At 38.0% G+C, this 26,656-nt stretch overlaps 1 protein-coding gene and 1 non-coding gene across 3 annotated transcripts in view; both read left to right on the plus strand.

Moving 5' to 3' along the window:
• The window catches only part of ATP11B (ATPase, class VI, type 11B), a 140,375-nt gene that overhangs the window by 15,167 nt on the left and 98,552 nt on the right, over window positions 1-26,656 (plus strand). For both annotated transcript variants that reach the window (XM_010855636.1, XM_010855635.1), the window contains exon 2: window positions 22,618-22,734. In XM_010855636.1, coding sequence (XP_010853938.1) covers window positions 22,618-22,734 — 117 coding nt within the window. The remainder of the gene's footprint in view (window positions 1-22,617; window positions 22,735-26,656) is intronic.
• On the plus strand, window positions 17,648-17,719 carry TRNAE-UUC. The gene has a single exon. It is a non-coding gene; the product is annotated as a tRNA-Glu (tRNA).

Consider the following 26,656-nt stretch of genomic DNA (forward strand, 5'->3'; position numbering starts at 1 on the left):
GCGGGGAAGGGCCGGCGGCGCAGAGCCGCGAGGCCGGAGCGCGAGCTCCGGGCTAGGCCGCATTGGAGGCGGGTCCGGGAGCCGGTAGTGCCCCGCGCAGCCCCGTACACGTCTCATCGCCGAGCCCGGGGCCCCGAAGCCGGCGGCGGGAGGCTGCCGCTTCCTGGTCGCGCTTCTCGGTTACTCCCTCTTTCTCGCCGCTCCGAGACCAAAAGTGGATGCGGAGCGGGGTCGGCGTCTCGACTGAGGAACTCGGGCGGGGGGACGGAAAGAGAGTAGGTGTTGAGGAGAGAGAAGAGGCTTGTGTTTCCTGCCTTTAACAGTTTGGGACTGGTTTGAGTGAAGGGGACGGCGAGGATCTGTCTCCAGCCCCATCTCCTCGCTGTTTTCAAGGTTGCGTGGATTATCAAGGAGAAGCATAACTTGTCTAGTCTAACTCCTCTCAAAGAAATTTTACCCGAAGCCTGGGTAAGAAGGAATATTCTAAAACCCCGTCTAGTTGCGAAGCTAAGTCAGAGAATTATGAAGGACGGTTTTCTTCCTGCCTTGTCCTCACCCCACCCCAGGTGAAACTTTTGGAATGGGAACCTTACTTTTTTCCGTTCTCGAGGCAATGTGAACGCGACCGATTTGGAACCAATGGTTAACTTTTCAGTTTTACTGAAACATCTGGAGAAAAAAAAGAATTTTAGAAAAGTGTGATTTATGGCATATAAAAAGCGCCACCTTTCTCCGAATTAATTCACAAAGAAAACTTTCTTGCTTGCTGGCAACTACAGACCCCAAAATACAACGGTAAGGCAACGTTGACAGTTAGGAGTGAAATTGCTCCCGGCTGAAGAAGTCTACGATTACCTCCATGATGTCTGTTCCTAGTTGCTGGTTAATTTCTAAATCGCATTAGTAATTAAATGCTGCTACAATTCGGTGTTTTCATTTACTAATTTAAAAGACAATGAAGCAGAAACGGTTTTTGTGGGACTGTAAAGATTTTTGGGGACTAAAAACATTGATACCTCCTTTTACCTACTCTAGAAGAGCATTTTTATGTTTTAAGAAGTATGCTGTTTTAGAGTCAGCCTTCTGTTAATTCATTTGGCAGGGGGCATCATTCTCAAAAAAAATACCTTATAAATAAAACTAGAACTGCCTGCCACTCCCTCAAGCACATGTTAGCTCTCTATTTTTAGGTAATTGTGAATTCAGATATCCCAGATATATTCCTTATTAGACAACCAAGCTAATGATGTCGTTATAATACCAAATTGTTGTAATAGTTTGGCTTTATTGCAATAAGCCGCAGCTGGGTAACTTGACTCTAGAAGTTAATTATTTCAAGTCTGACTTCATGCTTTTGATTTGCCCATCTTCATGTATAGAAATCTTGTTTACCTGATGGTGTTTTTGTATGCCAGTGGTTTTTTTCTAGTTTTTCTTAGTGGATTAAGACACCACTTCTCAGTGTTAGGTATTTTTTGTTAACTTGGATAAAATCCTGATTGTATTCTCATCTTCAGAATAGGCAATTTGTTAATTTTTTTAAAAAATGGCTTCAGCCAAACACAGCTAACAGGAGGGGCAAAAAGTCTTGTGTGGTTAATTTACAAGAAATGCCTTATGGAGTGATTAACAAGTTGAACAAGTTGCCGTGCATAAAAAATGCTATCTCTGATATTAGTCACTCACTTCACTGGTTTTACTTTTAAGTTGTCAGATCTTCCAAGTATGTAATCAGACCTGTGCCTATGTAGGAGTTTGTCTCTTTGATTAAGTTTGTACAGTCACTTAAATTATATGTAAAGGATAGTGAATACACAGAGTAATAAGTATATTTTACTATCCCAGTCATAAACTGCCTTCCTAGTTACTGCACCAGAATTATTCAGTTCGTAGGCTAGTTTAAAGTATACTTCGATTTGCTCAATGGGTTGAGTTTTTCAGCAATAGAGTCACTAGACGGGCACAGCAACCTGCTCCAATACTCTTGCCTGGATAATCCAATGAACAGAGGAACCTGTCCGGCTGCAGTCCATAGGGTCGCAAGAGGAGGACACACACACACAAAGTTCAGATAAATAGGACAGCTTTGGAGAGGTTAATAAGCAGATCACAAAGACAGGATTTTTGAAATTAAAAACATTATTTATTGTATGAATCCTGATTTCTGGCCTCTTAAGTTGTTGTGCCAAAAAAAAAGTTTATTGTCATTTTGTTACAGAAACAACTTGTATTTTCTATGAATTCCTTGTTAAATTAAACACAACTTGACTGCTTATCTCCACAAACTATTTTCACTTCTTGACACAATGAGAAAAATAGAGGAGGTTGTCAGAAAGTTGATGTTTTTCTTTGGGAAAGTAGACTGAAAAGATTGAACTATCCTTTCCTTTTTCATTCTTCGTTTTTGAGCTCACAATCCTAGTTATTTTACACTAAGAAAGTTTTCTTATGATGTCTTTCTGGTACAATGAGTATTATTCTAGCATCACATGTGTTAACTCATTAGAGATGGCAACACCTCGATTATGATAAGTGCCAGTAACCCGTTGTGGTTTCATATTTAGATTTTTATGGTAGCCATTAACCACAGTGGCTATTAAAATTTTAATTAATTAAAGTGAATTATCAACAACAAAATTAATTAATTAAATTAAAATTCCACATGGCTATTAGCTACTGTATTGGACAGTTCAGAATAGAACATATTCATTATCACAGAAAATTTTATTGTACAACACTATGTTAGATTTAAATGAAAGTCTTTGTCAATTCATATTTTAATTGACATGTAATATTTCTTTACAGTACAATGTAATGCTATATTTTTAAAGCACTTGCTGTGTGCATACATAATAAGCTAAATACTGGGGACACAGATGTTGGTCAGTGAGGGCCTTATTTATCTCTGTATTTCATGTCTCACACAGGACTTGACATAAGAGTAGACACTGGGTACATGTTTTTTGAATAAATGAATAGGTGAGAAGATAAAAAATTAATCCATATTATTGCTTCTGTGTTTTGAGATAAAGTGACAAAATTCAAGATTGACCAGTCCAGAGGAAAGCTGGAAACTCACTGTAATTTTTAAAAATACGACTTAATGTTGTTGTACTAGGATACAGTTTCTTAAATTGTTCTATAAATGTAGTCCCTTCAGGTTTATATCTGCAGTGGCAGAAGGAGGCTAGTAAGATTGTCTTCTGATTCACTGAGAAAAATGGTAAGCCTAAAAGCCTATTCATATTCACCAAACTTGTTTATTCCTCTGTTCTCTTTACACTTGTCACAAAGAAAAGTATGACAGTCCTCTTTTCCAGACTCACCAGTCCATTTGTGTTCTTTCATCCTGCTCTCCGCATCAATTATCTGTAGTCTGTTTACTCTTACTTTTTCTTTAAGCTGTGAACACATTAATGCCTCCCTCTACTAATTTACTTTGCCCTGTACCTGTGTCAAAATGTTTTCAGTTTTCTAAAAAATAGGTCTTTCCTATATAACTATGCTGTCCAGGACTCTTTGAAATGTGGCTAGTTCAGACTGAAATATGCTTAAGTATAAAATACACATAGGATTTTAAAAACAGTGTAAAAAAAAGCATGTAAAATATCTCAACTTTTTATATTGGTTACATGTTGAAAAATATTTTAGATTTATTTGGTAAAGTAAAATACTGTAGTTCATTTTGCCTGTTCCTTTTTACTTTTTAAAAAATGGTTACTGGAAATTTAAAAACTACATAAATGTAATGCCGTATAACATTAAAAGTGAGCTCATTTTTCCTTATAGCACATTATGTAAGTCTAGATATCTTAAGCAGTAGACTAGTCTGTAAATATCTTGGGATGGGCTATATTTTATCTTTAGAACCCTTGCACTCAAAACAGCAGCTGGCCCATTGGAGGTACCCACCCACCAAATGTTGGTTGACTGAATATCAGGTTTCTTTCCACATCAGTTTGGAAGTACCTGTGTTCTTTGCCTTTCTCTCAAGGAATGAAAGAGGAGTAGGCCAAGGAAGCAAGGCCTATGGTGGTGTTATTTTGGTGTGGCTAAGTAAATTTTAACCTCAAAAGTTAATGTTTTGGGGCTTCCCTCGTGGTCCAGTGGTTAAGACTGCGTCCTTCCACTGCAGGGGCTGCAGTTCAGTCCCTGGTCTGGGAAGTTCTGCATGCTGCAAAGTGCAGCCAAAAAAATATTAATGTTTAAGATCCTAAATCTTAGAATATTTGCTTATTTTATCTCTGTGTTCAGACATATATCCTCAGATACTCAGTTTTTCATTTGGTTAAAGAGGTCAAGCAATAGTGAAGTAAAGTGAAAGTCGCTCAGTCATGTCTGACTCTTTGCAACCCTGTGGGTCCATGATATATACAGTCCATGGAGTTCTCCAGGCCAGGATACTGAGTGGATAGTCTTTCCCTTCTCCAGAGTATCTTCCCAACCCAGGGATCAAACCGGGGTCTCCCACATTGCAGTCCAATTCTTTACCAGCTGAGCTACCAGGGAAGCCTGGTCAAGCATTAGTGGAATCCCAATTATCCTAGCTGTACTGAAGTAGGGACCTTGCCCAAATGCTCCAAAGAACCTTGTGATTGCCACTATCATTATTAACTATCCTCTTTATCCCTACAGTCTGTTTTCAACATAGCAGCCAGAGTGATCTTATTAAAACACAGGTTAGGTCATGTAATTCCTGTCCTTCTAAGAACTTGCCTTCTTGCTCAGAGTAACAGCCAAAGTTTCTGCTAGATCTGTATCCAAGTCCCTGCCCAGACCACTTCTCATCTCCCATCATTCTTCACCCACTTTGCTTTATCCACATACACCTTGCTGTTCATCAGAAGTGCAGGACGGATTTCATTCAGTCTTAAGATTGTTGCCCTGGCTGTCACCTCTGGCTAGAATGTACTCGCCCCAGTTAATTTGGTGGCACCTTCATTCCCTTCCCCTGGAGAAGGAAATGGCAACCCACTCCAGTATTCTTGACCGCAGAATCCCATGGATGGAGGAGCCTGGTGGGCTACAGTCCACGGGGTCACAAAGAGTGGGACACGACTGAGCGACTTCACTTTCACTTTCATTCCCTTCAAGTCTTTGTTTAGATGTTATCATTGAGGCCTTTTCAGTATTAAATTGTAAATTGCCACCTCCATACTTCCCTAGCCCCCTTCCCTGCCTTTTTTGTTTGTTTCTCTTAGCACTTATGACTATTTAACATATTTTGTACTTTACTTGTCTCATTTATATCATGAAGGGAAGGATTTTTGCCTATTTTGTTTTAGTTCTCCATGTAACAAAAACTTTCTCAACCTGCATCCATACTTTTAGGTAACACTCTTTCTTTCTCATTTATTCATTCACTCAAACATTTTCTGAACATGTACTCTGTGATAGCATATTGCCAGACTCTGTAACAACCAAAATGAAGCAACCACTGCCCTATCCATTCTTCTAGGACTAATGGATATTTGAATTTCTGTCCGTTTTTTTCCTGTTTAAAAAAATGTTGCAATGGCCATTCTTGCTTGTGTGTTTTTTTAAATTGGCATACCTAGAAGTGGAATTGCTGGGCCATGGGGTGTGCACTTTATGACTGTTACTAAATATTGCTAATTATTTTCCAAAACCATGTTCCCCTTTCCCTACATCTTGGTCAACACTTTGTACTGTCAGACTTGAAAGAACTTAACCAATCTGGTGAGTGTGAAAGGTATCTCATTTTGCTTAATTTGCATTTTCCTGATTGCTAGTGAGATTAAGATGTCCTGTATTTCTTCTCTTTTTCTTCTCTTTTTTTGGCTGTTCTGGGACTTTGTTACTGCGTGGGCTTTTTCTCTAGTTGAGCCAAGCTAGGGGGGCTACTGTTCGTTGTAATGTTCAGTCTTCTCATTGCAGTGGCTTCTCTTGTGGAGCACAGGCTCTGGGGTGCAGGTTTCAGAGGTTGCAGCATGTGGGCTCAGTAATTTCAGCTCTGGGCTCTAGAGCGCAGGCTTAATAGTTATGGCACACTGGCTTAGTTGCTCTGCTCCATGTCGGATCTTCCCAGGTCAGGGATTGAACCGTGTCTCCTGCACTGGCGGGCAGATTCTTGACCACAGAACCACCAAGGAAGCCCCCTTTATTTCATTCATATGAATAGATTACCCATTTTTCTGTTGAGTGGTTTGTTTTCTCCTTATTAGTTTCCTTTGTAGTCTGGATGCCAGTTCTTTTTTGTGTATGTTGTGAATATCTTCCAGCCTGCACTTTGTATTTAACTTGATGTCTTTTTTGATATTTTAAATTTATTTGTAGGTAAACTTATTATTAGGTGAATGATTTCTACTTTTTATTACTTATTTAGGAATTCCTTCCTAGGGTTATAAAGCTGTCTTTCTGGCATTTTCTTAGAGTTGTCTAAAAATCTAGTTTTACAACATTTAGGTCTTGAATATGCCTGGGATTTATTTTTGTATATGGAATAGTGAAAGTGAAGTCACTCAGTCGTGTCCGACTGTTTGTGACCCCATGGACTGTAGCCCACCAGGCTCCTCCATCCATGGAATTTTCTAGGCAAGAGTACTTGAGTGGGTTGCCATTTCCTTCTCCAGGGGATCTTCCCGACACAGGGATCGAACCCGGGTCTCTCCCGCATTGCGAGCAGACGCTTTACCGTCTGAGCCACCAGGGAAGCCCTATGTGGAATAAAGTAGAGAAATTTATTTTCTCCCATATAGAAAGTTGTTTGTCCCAGTACTGTTTATTGAATGGGCCATCTTTTCTCCACTAATCTCTGTTGTTCGCCTTCTCTGTCATATTGCCTTCTCTGTCATATACCAGTATTCCCTTTGTGTTGTGTTCTCTTTTTAGGCTCTCTATTTGGTTTCACTCATCTATTGATCTGGTGGTGCATGAATAATATAGTACAATATCTTAACGTAGTGTTTTATGATATCTGACCAGGCAAAATCCCCAATCCTTTTCCCACCCCTAGAATTGCTTTGGCTCTCTACTCTTCCATATGCTATTTTTTATTTGTGTCATCAGTTTGTCTAATTCTGTGGAAAATCTTTCTAGGATTTTGATTGGCTTTGCATTGAATTTGTTAAGTTCTATTAATATTTTTCTCTTTGATTATGTAGAAGCTGTAGATTGTATTTTTATCCTTTTATTATCTCTCTCTACTTACAAATAATATAGGGATTTACAAGATTTTGACTTGTGTTCCCTCTTACCTTCCACATTACTATTACTTAATAGTTTAACTTTGTTTTTCTTTTACCAGCTTTATTGAGAGATAGCCACATATAATTTTCTCATTAAAGTGCACAGTTCAGTTTCTCAGTATATGCATAGAGTTGTGCAGCCCCACCACACTCTGATTTTAGAACATTTGTATACTCCCTAAAAGAGATTCCCTGTCCACTCTCTTTCTCCATTCCCCCCGCAAGCCACTAGCCCCACTAGCCCCCAGCTGTGATCAATCACTAATCTACTTTCTGTCTCTATGGTTTTGCCACCTCTGGACATTTTGTGTAAATGGCATCATGCAGTATGTGGTATTTTGTGATGGTCTTTTCAGCTAGCATAATGTGTTCAAGGTTCATCTGTGTTGTAGCATATATTCATACTTCATTTCCTTTTATTGCTAAAATTGCATTGTATAGATATACCAGAGATTGTATTCATTCATCAATTAATGGACATTTAGTTGGTTTCTGCCTTTTGGCTGTTAGAAGTAATGCTTCCTTTTCCATTCATGTGCAAGTTTTTTGTGGATGTATATTTTCATTTCTCTTGGATAAATATGTAAAGAGTGGAATTACTGGGTCATGTGGTAACTTTGTCAGGAATTGCCAAATGTTTCCAAAGTGATTGCTCTGTTTTACATTCCTACCAGTCATGTATAATATAAGGGTTCCAATGTCTTTATATCATTGCCAATACTTGTTTTTGTCTTTGATTCTAGCTGTGGTCATGAACATAAGTGTAACTCATGGTTTTGATTTATATTTGCCTAAGGACACGACTGAGCGACTGAACTAAATGATTTCAAACATCTTTTCATGTCTCTATTAACTGATTTGTTTGTATTTTGTGAGGCTTTTCTTGATGAAATGCTTATTCAGATCTTTTAACACATTTTTAAGTTTTCTTTTAGTTATAAGAGTTATATACATATGTTCTGGATATAAGACCCTTACCAGATACATGATTTCACAAATACTTTCTTCCATAATGTTTGTGGAAACGCAAAACATTTAAACTCAAAACATTCTCTAGCTTTTTACCTGTTACTCATTTTGATTTACTACAGTGATTTTTTTTATTCATCATTATTTAATTTAAAGTTTATTTACTTGCACGTTGGCTGTGCTGGGTCTTCTGGTTGTGGTGAGCAGGGGCCGCTGTCTAGGTGTGATGTGGCAGCTTCTCTTGTGGAGTGCAGGCTTCAGCAGCTGTGGCTCCCCAGCTCTGGAGCACAGGCTCAGTAGTTGTGGCACGCCGGCTTGCTTAGTTGCTCCGTGGCATGTCGTGGGATCATCCCAGACCAGGGATCTCACCCAAGTCTCCTGCGTTGGCAGGTGGATTCTTTACCACTGAGCCATCAGGGAAGCCCACCGTTATTTCTTGACTATCACCTCTTGCCTATGTATTTACTTTTATTCTTGCTGACATACCTTCTTTAGTTATTTTTAAGCAAGGCTTCATGTGTGGTAAACTCCCTTAGTTTTTATGGCTTAAAAATGTCTTTATTCCTAATTATTATTGAATACTAATTTAGGTAGATTCAGAATTCTAGATTAACAGTTACTTTCACACAGCATATTATTATTATTGTTATTTTTGGCCACACTGTGCGGCATGCAGAACTTCCTCAACCAGGGGTCGAACCCATCACTCAGCATATTGAAGATACTACTTATTCCTTTGCTTTCAGACATTTATTGGTGGTGTAAAGTGTGCTTTTAATCTAATAGTCATTACTTTGCTGATAATCTCTGTAACATCGTTTTGAAGATTACCTCGTTGTCCTCTATTTTGCAGTTTTACTATGCTGTGCTCACATTGTTTCATATGATTTTTGTTTCTCCTGCTCTACTCTTGTGTGTGCTTTCAATTTGAAAGCTGTCGTTTCTACAGTTTAGAAAATTTTACAGCTTTTTTTCCCCTTTAAATGTTGCTTATCCGACTTCAGTTTTCTCATTCTCGAACTCTTCCTTGATCTTTATCTATGCTCTGTGGCTCTTGCCTTCTTGTTTATGTTTCTCATATGTTTTCTCTCCGTGCTGCTTTCAGTGTGAATTCTCAGCTCTAGTTTGCAGTCACCAGGTTTCTCCTGTGTCCATGGGCTAGGCCTCTGGTCTCCCGCCTGGCCTGCCTCACTTCTCTCCCCTCACCTCCCCCTTCCCCTCACCTGTCTTCCCACCCCAGGCCTCAGCAGCAGCTCCTAGCAGGAAGGGAGGCTCCAGGGCCAGGGAGGAAAAGCCATGGGCTGCACTCCAGTCTAGAGTTTATCCTTGTCTTCTGAATTTTTAATTTAAATGACTCTCCCCCACCCCGCCCCAAATTTATTATTGGGCCTCTTTCATTTCCATTTGTTCTTGATGCATATTTGCCTGATTTGTCTTGTAGTATTTTGTTCTTAAAAAAAAAAGTATTATTCTGTTACCTCTTTGGAGATTTTACACATATTTAAAAGTACACAGCTGTTTTTAGCCTCCTTTCAGTTGAACCTGACTCTTGGACCTCGGTACAAAAGGGGATTGAACTTCAGACTGCCTATTTCCAGAGCCAGAGTACCAAAGGCTCAGCCCCTGATCAGAAAAGATTACCTTATTTTAAGCCTAGCTAAGTCGTTTTAAAGAGGAAAAAAAAATTTTTTTTTAATCTATCTTGTGAAGTAGAAGAAGAGTTCAAAGTATGTACTTTTCCAAGGTTACTAACTAATTAGTGCTAGAGGCAGGACATAACCCAGAGTTTTTGCCGGGCATATACGAGGGTGGAAGAGAATTAGCAGGAGCAGCAGTTTTCCCTATATATCTCTTTCCCATTCCTTCCATTTTTAAATCTAACCAAGAGGGAGGCAAGAGGAGAGAATGAGTTGGGGAAAGAAATTGTAGGTAGCAGTGGTATTCTGGAGATGGAGGAGACAGGTCTGAGAGGAAAAGGAGAGAAGCAATCAAGAGTTCCTGTAGTTTAGCCAATGTGGCCATTTTCAAGTTGACATAATATTCTAAGTACTAGAAGAAGCTAGGCCTTGCTTGTACCCTAATATATATCTCCTCTTGCATATGTTATCTAATATCAAATGAAATACATTTTAATTGATTTTGAACATTGTAGCAAATTTTTTAGAAAGGTTTTCAGTTTTAAATGCCTTTTTTCACCTTATACCTTAGGAACCACAAAATTGTTTTGATATTTGAGAACCTCGTGATGTTGATGTAGAAATTGGAAATGCTGAAAAGAGATAGGCTAGTTGTCCTTTTTTATTAGTAACTTTTATTACATTTGTAATGAAATTATGCCATAGTTTATTTTTATATATTTAAAATTGTTATTTAACTATTCAGAAGAATGTGTTTGATAATTTTCTGTAGGAAAAAAAGCAAGTCATCTAGTGACTTACTGCTATTTCAGTCAAAATTTTACTCATTTTATCTGATTTTCATTTCACTCTTTGTGTTTATTAAAGGCATTTTTTTTTTAATGATGTTTTATTCAGGGCAAGGGTCCTGACTTCTCATTTTGGTATTTTCATAGTACCAAGCATATTACCTAGCACATAGTCAATGCTCATAGTATTTATAATGAATTTTTTAAATTAAATTATAGGGTCACTTAACAAATGAAATACTGAGTTGCTTGATATTTCAGAATGGTCGAATCAGTCAGTCAGTTCAGTCGCTCAGTTGTATCTGACTCTTTGTGACCCCATGAACCGCAGCACGCCAGGCCTCCCTGTCTATCACCAACTCCCAGAGTTTACTCAAACTCATGTCCATTGAGTCGGTGATGCCATCCAACCATCTCATCCTGCCGTCCCCTTCTCCTCCTGCCTTCAACCTTTCCCAGCATCAGGGTCTTTTCAAGTGAGTCAGTTCTTCACATCAGGTGGCCAAAGTATTGGAGTTTCAGCTTCAGTATCAGTCCTTCCAATGAATATTCAGGACTGATTTCCTTTAGGATGGACTGGTTGGATCTCCTTGCAGTCCAAGGGACTCTCAAGAGTCTTCTCCAACACCACAGTTCAAAAGCATCCATTCTTTGGCACTCAGCTTTCTTTATAGTCCAAATCTCACATCCATACATGACTACTGGAACAACCATAGCCTTGACTAAATGGACCTTTGTTGTCAAAGTAATGTCTCTGCTTTTTAATGTGCTGTCTAGGTTGGTCCTAACTTTTCTTCCACGGAGCAAATGACTTTAATTTCATAGCTGCAGTCACCATCTGTAGTGATTTTGGAGCCCCAAAAATGGTCTGTCACTGTTTCACTGTTTCCCCATCTATTTGCCATGAAGCGATGGAACTGGATGCCATGATCTTAGTTTTTTAAATGTTGAGGTTTAAGCCAATTTTTTCACTCTCCTCTTTCACTTCCATCAAGAAGCTCTTTAGTTCTTCTTCACTTTCTGCCATAGGGGTGGTGTCATCTGCATATCTGAGGTTATTGATATTTCTCCCAGCAATCTTGATTCTAGCTTATGCTTCCTCCAGCCCAACATTTCTCATGATGTTCTCTGCATATAAGTTGAATAAGCAGGGTGATAATATACAGCCTTGACGTACTCCTTTTCCTATTTGGAACCAGTCTGTGGTTCCATGTCCAGTTCTAACTGTTGCTTCTTGACCTGTGTACAGATTTTTCAAGAGGCACGACAGGTTGTCTGGTATTCCGATCTCTTTCAGAATTTTCCAGTTTGTTGTGATCCACACAGTCAAAGTCTTTGGCATAGTTAGTAAATCAGAAGTAAATGGTTTTCTGGGACTCTCTTGCTCTTTTGATGATCCAACAGATGTTGGCAATTTAATCTCTGGTTCCTCTGCCTTTTCTAAAACCAGCTTGAATATGTGGAAGTTCACGGTTCATGTACTATTGAAGCCTGGCTTGGAGAATTTTGAGCATGACTTTGCTACTGTGTGAGATGAGTGCAATTGTGTGGTAGTTTGAGCATTCTTTGGCTTTGCCTCTCTTTAGGATTGGAATGAAAACTGACCTTTTCCAGTCCTGTGGCCACCGCTGAGTTTTCCAAATTTGCTGGCATATTGAGTGTAGCACTTTCACAGCATGATCTTTTAGGATTTGATAACAGCTCAACTGAAATTCCATCACCTCCACTAGCTTTGTTCGTAGTGATGCTTTTTAAGGCCCACTTGACTTCACACTCCAGGATGTCTGTATCTAGGTGAGTGATCACAGCATTGTGATTATCTGGGTCGTGAAGATCTTTTTTGTATAGTTTTTCTGTGTATTCCTGACACCTCTTCTTAATATTTTCTGCTTCTGTTAGGTCCATACCATTTCTATCCTTTATTGTGCCCATCTTTGCATGAAATGTTCCCTTGGTATCTTTAATTTTCTTGAAGAGATGTCTAGTCTTTCCCATTCTATTGTTTTCCTCTATTTCTTTGCATTGATCCCTGAGGAAGGCTTTTTTATGTTCTTTGGAACTCTTGATCCCTCCTGTACAATGTTATGAACCTCTATTCCATAGTTCTTCAGGCACCCTGTCTATCAGATCTAATCCCTTGACTACTTGTCACTTCCACTGTAATCGTAAGAGATTTGATTTAGGTCATACCTGAATGGTATGGTGGTTTTCCCTACTTTCTTAAATTTAAGTCTGAATTTGGCAGTTTGGCAACTTAGTACAGTGCCTAGCATAGTATCAAGCATTTTTCCTCAATAGATACTTGGGTACATATTGGTCTCGTAAGATTTTTTGCAGTGAGTGTAATTGAACTTTAAAGCTTGAATTATAGACATTCAGTTCAAGTCTTAATCGTATTTTACCTAGGAAGTTGTTTCTTCACTATTGCATCTCCTGAGCAACAAAAGGGATATAAATATCCTTCCTTATCTCACTTCTCCACTATGCTCTTCATTAGTTCAGAAAATTCGAACAAAGATTGAGGGTGAACTTGATTTTTTACTATTGAAGACAGGGAAGTTGTTCTCTAATTTTGGGTTTTTCTATTGAAATTTAAATATTGTAGAGGAACCGGCCTCTAAACTTAGATTTACAGGAGACTGTGGATCCAACTCCTATGCAGCATTAAAGGGAGGCAGTGCTTATCTACCAGTGTTTGATCAACTATTTTTCCAGCATATATTTGCAGAATTAAAAACAAAACAGCTTAGGAATTTATTATGAGACAGTGAAAGTCAAGTCCTAAGTGATTAGAGATACTGTTATCAGTCTTTGTATAATGCCTTAGACCATGAGTTCCCTCATAATGTTTCCTGTAGATGAAGTTTTCAGTGATCTGGGGCAAAATGAGAAATACCGGGTCAGTGTATCATGCACATGTCTGTTTGTTTGTTTGTGCGTCTTTGCTCTAACTTATATATGTCCTTGTTTTTGAGGACTGTGCTTTTAACTTCTTAAAAAAATAGCTTTTTAAAAAAAATAGTTTTAGATTTTCAGAAAGTTTATGAAATAATAGAGAATTCCTATACATTTTTCTCACCCAGTTTCTCTTATTGTTAACATCTTACATTACTATGCTACATTTGTTATGCTAATAAACCAGTATTAATACATTGCTATTAATTAAACCCCATACTTCATTGCTAATTTTTATACATGGCGAAATAATCACCACAGGAAGTCTAGTTAGCATCCATCACCACACAAGAGTTACAGAATTTTTCCTTATGAGAACTTTTAAAATCTACACTCATAGCAACTTTTGCGTATACAACATTTACTATAATTCCATGCTGCACATTACATCCTGTAACTTATTTTATAACTAGAAGTTTGTACCTTTTACTTCCTTCACCCATTTTACCCACTCCCCAAGCCCCACCCTGGCAGCCACTCATCTGTTTTCTGTTATTTCTGTATTTATGAGCTTGGGCTTTTTTGTTTTTGGTGTTACATTCCACATATAAGTGAGATCATACAATATTTTGTCTTTTCTGACTGACTTTTTTCACTGAGCATAATGCCCTTAAAACCCATCTGTAGATTTTAAAAGATTTCATTCTTTTTAACAGATGCCATTCTTCTTAATGTTGTTATTGTTTAGAATTTTATGGTTGTCTTTGTAGATTGGCACATATTTTAAGATATTAAATTTTGAAGGTACTTTGTAAAGGATTAAGTATTCTTGTCTGTGGCCTCAGAATTGTAAACCCACTGCTTCTGATGTACTGAGGAGGACCCAGGAAGCCGTCTTCATTGCCATTGTTGTTTATGATTGTGAGTAGAGAAAGAGGAGCCTTTAAAAGTGTTTGAGAAATCTTAGTAGAAATTTGTTCATTCCTCTGTCTCCAATTTGGACACCACAGTTAAATTTAGTAGTTTCACTTGTTATCCAGCCAGTGTTCAATTGTAGGTATAGGTATAGGTAGATCAAGAAAATTAATTTAGGGTTCTTGGTTACAGAAACCTTAAATTCTCTCAGTGAAATCTGTAATTTTAAAATTTGATCTAAGCTAAAACTACTTCACAGATTAATTTTTATCAGAAATATCTCTGTGATTCTATACACAGAAATCACCAGTTTTGCAAGTAAGAGACTATCACAGTTAAATTATGGCCAAATAGGAAACTTCTAATCCAGAAAATCTGTGGTTAAGTCCCAAATGGGTGAAATTGATACATTTTTAATTGTAGTAAATATACTTAAAATTTGCCATTTTATCCATTTTTAAATGTACTTAAAATATCCAATTGTGACATTGTTATGCAGCCATCGCCACTGTCTGTCTCCTGAACTGTTTGATCTTTGCAAACTTTATACCCATTAAACACAAATGCCCTTTTACTCTCCCCTCCGCACCTTGAATAAATGCCTGACAAAGTATGAATTTGTCAACTTTTACTCCTTATGTAAGAGGAATCATACAGTTTTGTCCTTTTGTCACAGGCTTAATTTCACTTAGCATAATGTCTTCAAGGTTCTTCCATTTATAGCATGTGTCCAAATCTCCTTCCTTTTTAAGGCTGAATAATATCCCATTGTACATACCACATTTTGTTTATTCATTTTTATGTCAATGGGCACTTGGTTGTTTCCACCTTTTGGCTATTGTGAATAATGTTGCCATGAACATGAGTTTACAAATATCTATTTGAGTTTTTACACGGAAGTAGAATTGTTGGATCATGTGGATATTCTGTGTTCACTTTTCTGAGGAGTTGCCATATTATTGCCACGGGGCTGCTACAGGTGTATGCTGGAATAGGGAATTAGGGTTGGGGAGTAACAGAAGAGATAAGCTTCCTGTAAGAGATGAACTTCTTATAGTAGAGTATTTGCAAATGATTTAAGAATTTTAAAGTTAAGCTCAGTTCAGTCACTATCACATCCAATTCTTTGCAACCCCATGGACTGCAGCATGCCAGGCTTCCCTGTCCATCACTAACTCCCAGAGCTTACTCAAACTCATGTCCATCGTGTCAGTGATGCCAAAGATTACTCTATATTTTGAATCCTGTAGCTGGAAAGCTAGTTCCAACCTACCTCTGCAGTAGGAGCAGTTCTTGGAAGCCCAGACTGGTCTGATGGATGGCAGACTACCTTAAATCCTAAAATGAAAATTATGTAACATGATTCAAAAAGTTGAAATTAAATTATTGTGTTTACATCATAGGCATTTTAAGTTATTTCCTCTCACCTTGATTTGGGCTGTTAACAGTGTAAAATTGTAATACCTTCATATAGATGTATTTTGGGCTTCCCAGGAGGCTCAGTGGTAAAGAATCCGACTGCCAGTGCAGGAGACACAGATTCGATCCCTGAGTTAGAAAGATCCCCTGGAGAAGAAAATGGCAACACACTCCAGTATTCTTGCCTGGGAAATCCCATGAACAGAGAAACCTGGTGGGCTGCAGTCCATGGGTTTGGAAGAGTTGGATACTACTGAGCAACTGAGCACAACACAACATAGATGTTTTTTATTTAAAGCCCATATCCAGGAAACAGTAATTCACTATTAATTTTGTAGATTTGGTAAGGCACATTAAATCATTATTCCCCAGAAGCATCGTTACATTGGAACATGTAGGCAACAGAAATCACTTTCTATCATACAAAGTGTGTGACTGAAATAAAGCTTTTGATCATTTCTTTTAATAACCAGTGCCATTGAAGTTTTGATTCTGGAGCTTCTTTTTATGTTATTTTTCATGGACGTTTTATTTGTTTTGTAGCTTTTTCTTTGTATTTTGGAGGAGACAGATCACATATAAGAATGATTACATGTACAGATTTGATCACTAAGCTCTAAAAATATTCTCTTAGTTTTGTTAAGGAAGTGTGACATTTAATTACAGGACTGTAGTTTTAGTTTTTTCTTAGCTCTTATTTGTAATGCTTGTATTTTTTATAAAATTTTTGAGATTTTTAAGAATAGTACAGAGGTTGGTATATTTGGTATCAAAATATGTTATGATTCATTTCCAAGTACCACTTTTTGCCAAAGACCAGCTTCTAAAAATTATAAGCTGTTTTCTGGTTTGGTTTTTCTAGACTTCATGAGTTTGCTGTTACAAAAGAAATCTCTTTCAAATCAGTCCCATGTGTTTTCCATTTTTTCCTTGAATGCCATTGTGGGGCTTTTTTCCATCTTAAGTATTCATCCACTTAAAAATACTTGTGGTTTTTACATATGCTCACAAATCCAGACAAAAAAGAAGTTTTTAATTTCATACTTTCTTAGAATATGAGAGTTTTAATTTTTAAATAAAAATTAAATTTGTGTGCTTCCAAAATCCTATACAGTTGACTCTTGAACAACACGGGTTTGAACTGTGCAGGTCCTCTTATATGTGAATCTTTCAACAGTTAATACTACAGTACCGAAGGGCTGATTCAGAGCATGCAGAAGGCCAATTCTGAAGTTATACTCAGAGTTTTGACTGCATGGAGGGTTGGCTCCCCTAACTGCTGAGTTGTTCAAGAGTCAACTGTACTCTACTTTTTAGCAGGTGCAAAAATCAGGATGGCTAGAATAGCATCACTGTATCTCACTTCCTTTACTCAGGACAAGATGAAGTCAGAGAAGAAAGGAGCAAGCCATCCAAGGTTCAGGGTGTGAGTGGATAGTCTGGGTGGACAACAGAAAGTAATTTGCCAGAGGCTTCTGGACCCTGATGTGTGTGGCCTTAACCTAGTGATTAGGGAGTTCAGATTGTGCAGTACCATAGAATTGCTGATAATGCTTGCTAGAAATAGTATGAAACTATGCTTGAACTTCACACTAACAGTATAGTTATATAATTAATTCTGATAAAAGGTATTTGTTTTGATTTCTGTTAAAGAAATTAGAGGCGTTATTGAAATAAAAATCCTCTGTGTCATTTTTAAAATACGGAATATTGAGCGGGGCAGCTAAGTATGAAAACAAGACCTTAAAGTGGTTCTAGCTTTCTTTATGTCATCAAAATCTGTTGAAAACTATTGTGTCATCAGAAAAATACTTGTTCCCTGGTGGTCTAGTGGTTAGGATTCTGCGCTTTCACTGCTGTGAACCAGGTTCAATCCCTGGTCAGGGAACTGAGATCCTGCAGTGTGGCCAGAATTAAAAAAAAAAAAAATTTTAATGCGTGTATACACAAATTTGCATATAATTTCAGAGACACAGACCTGACGCCCTGCTCTAAGTCACCTTTCTCATTTTTGGACAGTTTTATTTATTTATTTTATTTAGTTCATGCCTACGTGAATTTGTGGCAGAGAAGATGATGTTCATGTATTGAAGTTACAGGTTTAATTTCCATGAGGAACGCCTGCTGCTGCTGCTAAGTCGCTTCAGTCGTGTCCGACTCTATGCGACCCCATAGACGGCAGCCCACCAGACTCCACTGTCTCTGGGATTCTCCAGGCAAGAACACTGGAGTGGGTTGCCATTTCCTTCTCCAATGCATGAAAGTGAAAGTGAAGTTGCTCAGTCGTGTCTGACACTTAGCGACCCCGTGGACTGCAGCCTACCAGGCTCCTCCGTCCATGGGATTTTCCAGGCAAGAGTACTGGAGTGGGGTGCCATTGCCTTCTCCGAGGAACGCCTAGCTATCCTTATACTGTAGTCACAAATATAAAATCTAAGTATTTGGTGTGTGTAAAAAAAATACACCCACATGTATATACATGCCACTGATTATAACAAAATTGGATAAGGTCATTTGAATTAATCACTGGAGAAACAATTCAGAATGCTTAAGTGGGTATTATAGCCTCTTTGGGAATAAGGAAAGATGTGTTATCATTATTTTCCTTTTGGTATTGTCATCTTATATGATTTCCTGAAATATGGTGATACTGAATTTAAAATTCAGTTTAATTTAAAACTGATTTTTGGGACATTTCAATATATCTTCCTGAAGTAATTGTAGAAATCTCAGGAGTTCCAGCATTTGTGTGTGATCACTGGTTCATTCAGTAGAGAGGGATGGAGAATGATGAGCATTTGCTTCCTGTAAAGAGCATGCATTTATATATAGTATATTCATACTATGAAATATGAGAGGTTGTAGTACTAATATCATTGTATATTTTGGGGTAAGGTCTTAGATTCTTTGTTTTTTGTTTAACTTTAGATGTACATAGTAATAATCTTTGGATTTAGCAAAAAGAATTTTGTATCCGTGGTTCTCAGTCTCAGTTGTCTTGACATCTTAAAGATTTATATCTTTATATAAATTTGCTCAGATTTGCTCTTTTTTCTTTTATCTCAGAAGCTTTACATGCATGGTGTATAACTTAGGATCTAGGTTAACATGATTACAGAGTGGATATAGAATAAGTATGTTCCATGGAGTCTAGCACTGCAGTTACCTGTGTGTGTCTCTTCTTGTCTTATGTACTGTATAGACAAACTTCTGGTGGACCCTCTTTGAGAAACACAGTCATAGGCTACAGCAGTAGCATTCAGACTGTTCATCTATTTACTGTGTTGGAGCATATTATGATTTGTTTGCATATTTAATAAGTCATATTATCCTTCACGGCTTAACATAGTGCTTAATCTCAGTAGATAGTTGTTGGTTGAATAAATGGTATACATCTTTAAATGATTATGATATTCCAGATAGACCAGTGAGTTCCAACTCTGATTTTGAAACCTGCCTTTTTCTCCCATGAATTATTATAGGGCACAGTTATGAAATGTTTAAAAGAAAATTGATGAGGAAAATAAATATGTGCCACATTTTATCCTTAAACTGATTTTGAAATCAGATACATAATGGCACATTCACATCCACAAAGTGTGGTCATCACTTTAAATAGCCTAACAGATAAAATAAAACTTCATTTCTTAATGGTGCATACAAATACATATAATTTGCACCATTGTGTGCTAACTGTTTCTAAGATCACAAAGTAGGTTGTTTAAAACCATGAACAACAGCCATTGAAACCCAAACATAGCACTACTACTATTCTCATGTACTAAACAAAATATTCCCCTAGGTAATATGGGAATCTCCACTATCCTATGTTTGTCTGTACTTAATGGAAATTTTACAGGAATGCCAAGCATGGAAAGGCAGCCATATTATTTAGTAGATTACTAGCTTAAGAGCACTTAAATTATAAAAGTGGATCATTGTAGTTTATGAATACCAAGTTTAATTGATCTCTTAATAACTTCATAGTACTAGTAAATAGCCCTTGACCATCATGAAAAACATGTAAATCTAAGAAAATTTGAATCATTGCTGTTAGAAACAAAAAAGGTCCTGCATTTGGTGATTGCTTTCAACCTGTGAGCGCTTCACTATGGCTCAGACAGTAAAGACTGCCTGCAATGCTAGGAGACCTGGGTTTGATCTCTGGGTCGGGAAGATCCCTGGAGAAGGAAAGGGTAACCCACTCCAGTATTCTTGCCTGGAAAATTTCATGGACAGAGGAGCCTGGTGGGCTACAGTCCATGGGGTTCCAAAGAGTCGGACATGACTGAATGACTTTCACTTCAACCTGTCAAGGGTTCCCCGATCAAAGAAGTTTTGAAGATTTACTTGCCATTCTGCAAAAACGGAAATATAGACCAACGGAACAAGATAGAAAACCCAGAAATAAACCCATGTACCTCTGGGTATCTTATTTTTGACAAAGGAGGCAAGAATGTACAATGGGGCAAAGACAGCCTCTTCAATAAGTCGTGCTGGGAAAACTGGACAGCTACATGTAAAAGAATGAAATTAGAACACTTCCTAACACCATACACAAAGATGAAATAAAAATGGAATAAAGACCTAAGTGTAAGACCAGAAACTATAAAACTCTTAGAGGAAAACATAGGCAGAACACTCGATGACATAAATCAAACCAAGACCCTCTATAACCTACCTCCTAGAATAATGGAAATAAAAACAAAAGTAAACAAGTGGGACCTGATTAAACTTGAAAGCTTTGCACAGCAAAAGAAACTATAAGCAAGGTGAAACACAACCCTCAGAATGGGAGAAAATAACAGCAAATGAAACAACTGACAAAGGATTAATTTCCAAAGTATACAAGCAGCTCATACAACTCAATACCAGAAAAACAAACAGCCCAATCAAAAAGTGGGATAAAGATCTAAACAAACATTTTTCCAAAGAAGACATACAGATGGCTAACAAACACATGAAAAGATGCTGAGTATCACTCATTCGTAGAGAAATGCAAATCAAAGATACAGTGAGATTTCACCTCACACCAGTCACAATGACCCTCATCAAAAAGTCTACAAACAATAAATGCTGAGGAGGGTGTGGAGAAAGGGAACCATCTTTCACTATTGGTGGGAATGTAAATTGATACAGCTACTATGGAAGGATGGTATGTAGATTTCCTTAAAAATCTAGGAATAAAACCACCATATAACCCCCAAGGAAGCCAAAATTGAAAAAGACACATCTGTCCCATTGTTCATTGCAGCACTATTTACAATAGCTAGAACATGGAAGCAACCTAGATGTCCATCAACAGATGAATGGATAAGAAATTGTTGTACATATAGACAGTGGAATATTACTCAGCCATAAAAAGGAATGCATTTGAGTAAGTTCTAAAGAGGTGGATGAACCTGGAGCCTATTATACAGGTAAAGTAAGTCAGAGAAAGATAAATATCATATACTAACACATATATTCAGAATCTAGAAAGATGGTACCAAAGAATTTGTTTGCAGGGCATCAATGGAGAAATAGAGACCAGAGTTATGAACATGGAGAGAGGGGAGAAGAGGGTGAGATATATGGAGACAGTAACATGGAAACTTACATTACCATATGTAGAATAGATAGCTAATGGGAATTTGCTGTATGTCTCAGGAAACTCAGATAGGGGCTCTGTATCAACCTAGAGGGGTGGGATGGGAGACGGGCTGGGAAGGAGGTTCAAGAGGGAAGGGACATATGTATACCTGTGGCTGATTCACGTTGAGTTTTGACAGAAACAACAAAATTCTGTACAGCAATTATCCTTCAATTAAAAAATAAATTTTTTAAAAATAAAAAGATTTACTTGCCACTTTGGAAAAGAGTGTAATATTGTAGGAATGAAGTATCAGTATTCTTGTCACCAAGGCAAACCTTTCCACTGGAGATGATTACTAAATGTACCTTAATTGAATGTCTTCTAAATTTGAAGCCAGAATTATAACATATTAATATACCCACATGTGAGAGAGTCGATTGATAATGTAATTAGCATAAAGAAATGCTTGTATGGACTGAATCTGGGCTATACAGTGCATTTTTAAGTTCTCTGGGAACAAAGCTCTTTGAAACCGAGTTGATCTGGGTGTAAAATAAAATGTAAGCCTTTGTCATCAGACATGGTAGGTGCTGACTAGGCCTTAGCTACGCTGGGCTTCTGCATCACTGACTAGGAATCAGAAAAAGACTAGGAAAAGAGAAAAGCAAGGAACTAGGAAAGAGAATAGCAAGGAACCCCAGGAATGAAAGAGAAGGAAAGAAGCCTTCACGAACTTCTGTAGATCTTCTGTATGATTATTCTTTTCTTGTGGTTGCATCTCTGACAAAGAATGGACTGTTTTTCATTACCAGAGGTTATTGCCTAGTTAGTTTATATCTAAAGAAAATGTACCTGTTTACTTTGAAAGGGGCTTCCCTGTTGGCCCAGCTGGTAAAAAATCCTCCTGCAATGCAGGAGACCTGGGTTTGATCCCTGGGTTAGAAAGATCCCCTGGAGAAGGGAAAGACTACCCACTCCAGTATTCTGGCCTGGAGAATTCCATGGAGTGTATAGTCCATGGGATCGCAAAGAGTCGGACAAGAGTGAACTTTCACTTTTTTTGAAAGAAAAAGAGATGGCTTAAATAGATTAACCCTATATACAGTTCAAGGCAAGTGATAGGTATAATAGGATCGATTAAAAAGTACCACCAGTAAAGAATCATGACAACTAACTTTTCTGACAATTATTTTTCTTTTGCTTTGCCTTAGGGTTTTGACCCACCACATCAAAGTGACACAAGAACTATTTACATAGCCAACAGGTTTCCTCAGTATGGCCATTATACACCTCAGAAATTTATAGATAACCGGATCATTTCATCTAAGGTAAGAATTAACACTTCTATTATTAAAACTGTGGTTATGTACTGCTTTAAAAAGTGATTTGTTTGTGTAGTATACATTTATATCCTTAAAAATACAGGGAAATGGTGGTTGGTAGATGTATCTTAACCAAAATTGTAAACTGTAAAATAAAAAGAGTTGCTGGTTCCTAATGTCAGATAGCCAGTATTCCAAAAGGTACCCTTAGTTTAAACTAAGGAAGGAATTAAACTAAGGGAACTAAGGAAGCAATTGAACTAAGGAACTTACTTCTATACCATATGCCAGGCACTGTATTAGGTACTTCTTGTACTATTTAATCCTTACAACAACTTTAATATATGTTTAATGAGTGTTTGTTATACTCATTTTATATCAGTTTCTCCAACTGAAGTGCTGGAAAATAATTTACCCAGGGATGTTAGGAGTTTGAACTCAGTTCTGTGTGACTTTAAAGTCTGACTTCCTCTAATTTTATCATTCTTCTATAAACATTTTATAGTACAAAAGAACCTACTCATTCTTACATATTCTTCCTTGTTTCATTTTTTTTTCCTGTGGCATTTTGAAGCTGTCTTAGTCTATTTTGAAGCTGAAGATTATAGAATAATGCTATCATGTGTCATGACGGATATGTTTTCCTTGCTGTCTAATATGATAACCATTAGCCACATAGGGCTGTTTAGACCTTGAAATATAGTATGTAATTGAGGAAGTTAATTTTTAATTTTGATTTATTTTAAATTGTCAATAGCCACATGTGACTAGTGGCTACCTCACTGGACAATGCAGTTATAGAGGATGTGAGTCAGAAACTGAGGGTAAAGTTCTTTAAGCATTGTTGTTGTTCAGTCACCCAGTCGTGTCTGACTCTTCGCTACCCCACGGAGTGCAGCACTCTAGGCCTCTCTGTCCCTCACCATCTCCCAAAGTTTGCCCAGGTTCATGTCGATTGCATTGGTGATGCCATCCATCTGTCTCATCCTCTGACACCCTCTTTGCCTTCTGTCCTCAATCTTTCCCAGCATCAGGAACTTTTCCAATGAGTAAACTGTTCACAGCAAATGACCAAAATACTGGAGTTTCAGCTTCAGCATCAGTCCTCCCAAATTAGCAGGGTTTATTTCCCTTAAGATTGACTGGCTTGATCTCCTTGCTGTTCAAGGGACTCTCAGGAGTCCTCCAACACCACAGTTCACAGGCATCTTTGAGCATGTGTGTTTTTGTTAGTCACTCAGTCGTGTCCACTCTTTGTGAGCCCAGGGACTATAGCCTACCAGGCTCCTCTGTCCATGGAATTTCCTAGGCAAAAGTGCTGGAGTGGGTTGCCATTTCCTTTTCCAGGGGATCTTCTCGACCTAGGAATCAAACCCAAGTCTCCTGCATTGCAGGCAAATTCTTTACCATCTGAGCTACCAGGGAAGTCAGGATAATAGAGGAGCTTTAGATAAATGACATATTTCTTAGTAAGTGATGGAAGAATAAAAGTCCTTCTTGAAAACAAAATTTTTTAAACACTAGGTATAATACCCTAGTAAAGTAATGCTCAAAATTCTCCAAGCCAGGCTTCAGCAATATGTGAACTGTGAACTTCCTGATGTTCAAGCTGATTTTAGAAAAGGCAGAGGAACCAGAGATCAAATTGCCAACATCCACTGGATCATGGAAAAAGCAAGAGAGTTCCAGAAAAACATCTATTTCTGCTTTATTGACTATGGCAAAGCCTTTGACTGTGTGGATCACAATAAACTGTGGAAAATTTTGGGAGAGATGGGACTACCAGACCACCTGACCTGCCTCTTGAGAAATTTGTATGCAGGTCAGGAAGCAACAGTTAGAACTGTACATGGAACCACAGACTGGTTCCAAATAGGAAAAGGAGTAGGTCAAGGCTGTATATTATCACCCTGCTTATTTAATTTATATGCAGAGTACATCATGAGAAATGCTGGACTGGAAGAAACACAAACTGGAATCAAGATTGCCGGGAGAAATATCAATAACCTCAGATATGCAGATGACACCACCCTTATGGCAGAAAGTGAAGAGGATCTAAAAAGCCTCTTGATGAAAGTGAAAGAGGAGAGTGAAAAAGTTGGCTTAAAGCTCAACATTCAGAAAACTAAGATCATGGCATCTGGTCCCACCACTTCATGGGAAATAGATGGGGAAACAGTGGAAACAGTGGCAGACTTTATTTTTGGGGGCTCCAAAATCACTGCAGATGGTGACTGCAGCCATGAAATTCAAAGATGCTTATTCCTTGGAAGGAAAGTTATGACCAACCTAGATAGCATATTCAAAAGCAGAGACATTACTTTGCCAACAAAGGTTCGTCTAGTCAAGGCTATGGTTTTTCCAGTGGTCATGTATGGATGTGAGAATTGGACTGTGAAGAAGGCTGAGCGCCAAAGAATTGATGCTTTTGAACTGTGGTGTTGGAGAAGACTCTTGAGAGTCCCTTGGACTGCAAGGAGATCCAACCAGTCCATTCTGAAGGAGATCAGCCCTGGGATTTCTTTGGAGGGAATGATGCTAAAGCTGAAACTCCAGTACTTTGGCCACCTCATGCGAAGAGTTGACTCATTGGAAAAGACTCTGATGCTGGGAGGGATTGGGGGCAGGAGAAGGGGACGACAGAGGATGAGATGGCTGGATGGCATCACTGTCTCGATGGACGTGAGTCTGAGTGAACTCTGGGAGTTGGTGATGGACAGGAAGGCCTGGAGTGCTGCGATTCATGGGGTCGCAAAGAGTTGGACACGACTGAGCGACTGAACTGAACTGATAACTTATATACAATAAAATTCACTAATTTGATGAATTTTGACAAATGTATAGCATATGACCACCATCATTAAGATACAGAATACGTTTGTCACTCCAAAAAGTTAGTGGCCATTCTCCCTTCTCTTCACCTCCAACAATTGCAACTGATCTGCTTTCTGTAGTTATAGTTTTGTCTTTCTAGGAGTCTTGTGTCTGATTTCTTTTCACTTAACACAGTACTGTTGAGAACGATCTTTGTTGCTACAAGTGTCAGAATCTGTGTTCATTTCCTTTTTAGTGCATATTAGTTATCACCATAGGTTTGGATAGTTTATGTTCTGAATTTGGGTCATTTTCCTTGGAGGGTTTCACTACTAGTATTTTCCCCTTAAGTTTCCAGTTGCTTTTCTAGCCCTGAGCTCTAAATCTTTGTCGTATTTTGTTGATAAGGGAGTACTTTTCCCTACTCTTTGACTACCATAGCTATGTGAGTTGGATAGTATCTCCAGGCTAAGAAGCCGTTGCTTATAATTCATACACCTTCCATTTGTAATTTTTTTAAGTTAAACTCTTCTTCATGTTTCTATCTATATTTTGGACACATTCCAAGGTTTTAAATAGTTGTTTTAATCTAGTTTTCATAATTCTTATCTGCTAGGAGTTCACTTAAATTGTCTTATCTGCTAGGAGTTCACTTAAATTGAAGAAAGTAGGGAGACCATTCAGGTATGACCTAAATGAAATACCTAACAATTATACAGTGAAAGTGAGAAATAGATAAGGGACTAGACTTGATAGACAGAGTACCTGATGAACTATGGACGGAGAGTTCATGACATTGTACAGGAGACAGGGATCAAGACCATCCCCAAGAAAAAGAAATGCAAAAAAGCAAAATGGCTGTCTGAGGAGGCCTTACAAATAGCTGTGAAAAGAAGAGAAGCAAAAAGCAAAGGAGAAAAGGAAAAATACCAATTTGAATGCAGAGTTCCCAAGAATAGCAAGGAGAGATAAGAAAGCCTTCCTCAGTGATCAATACAAAGAAATAGAGGAAAACAATAGAATGGCAAAGACTAGAGATCTCTTCAAGAAAATTAGAGATACCAAGGGACCATTTCATGCAAAGATGGGCTCAATAAAGGACAGAAATGGTATG

The sequence above is a fragment of the Bison bison genome, unplaced genomic scaffold (assembly GCF_000754665.1).
Source record: "Bison bison bison isolate TAMUID 2011002044 unplaced genomic scaffold, Bison_UMD1.0 scf7180017864367, whole genome shotgun sequence".
NCBI classification, from domain to species: Eukaryota; Metazoa; Chordata; class Mammalia; order Artiodactyla; family Bovidae; genus Bison; species Bison bison.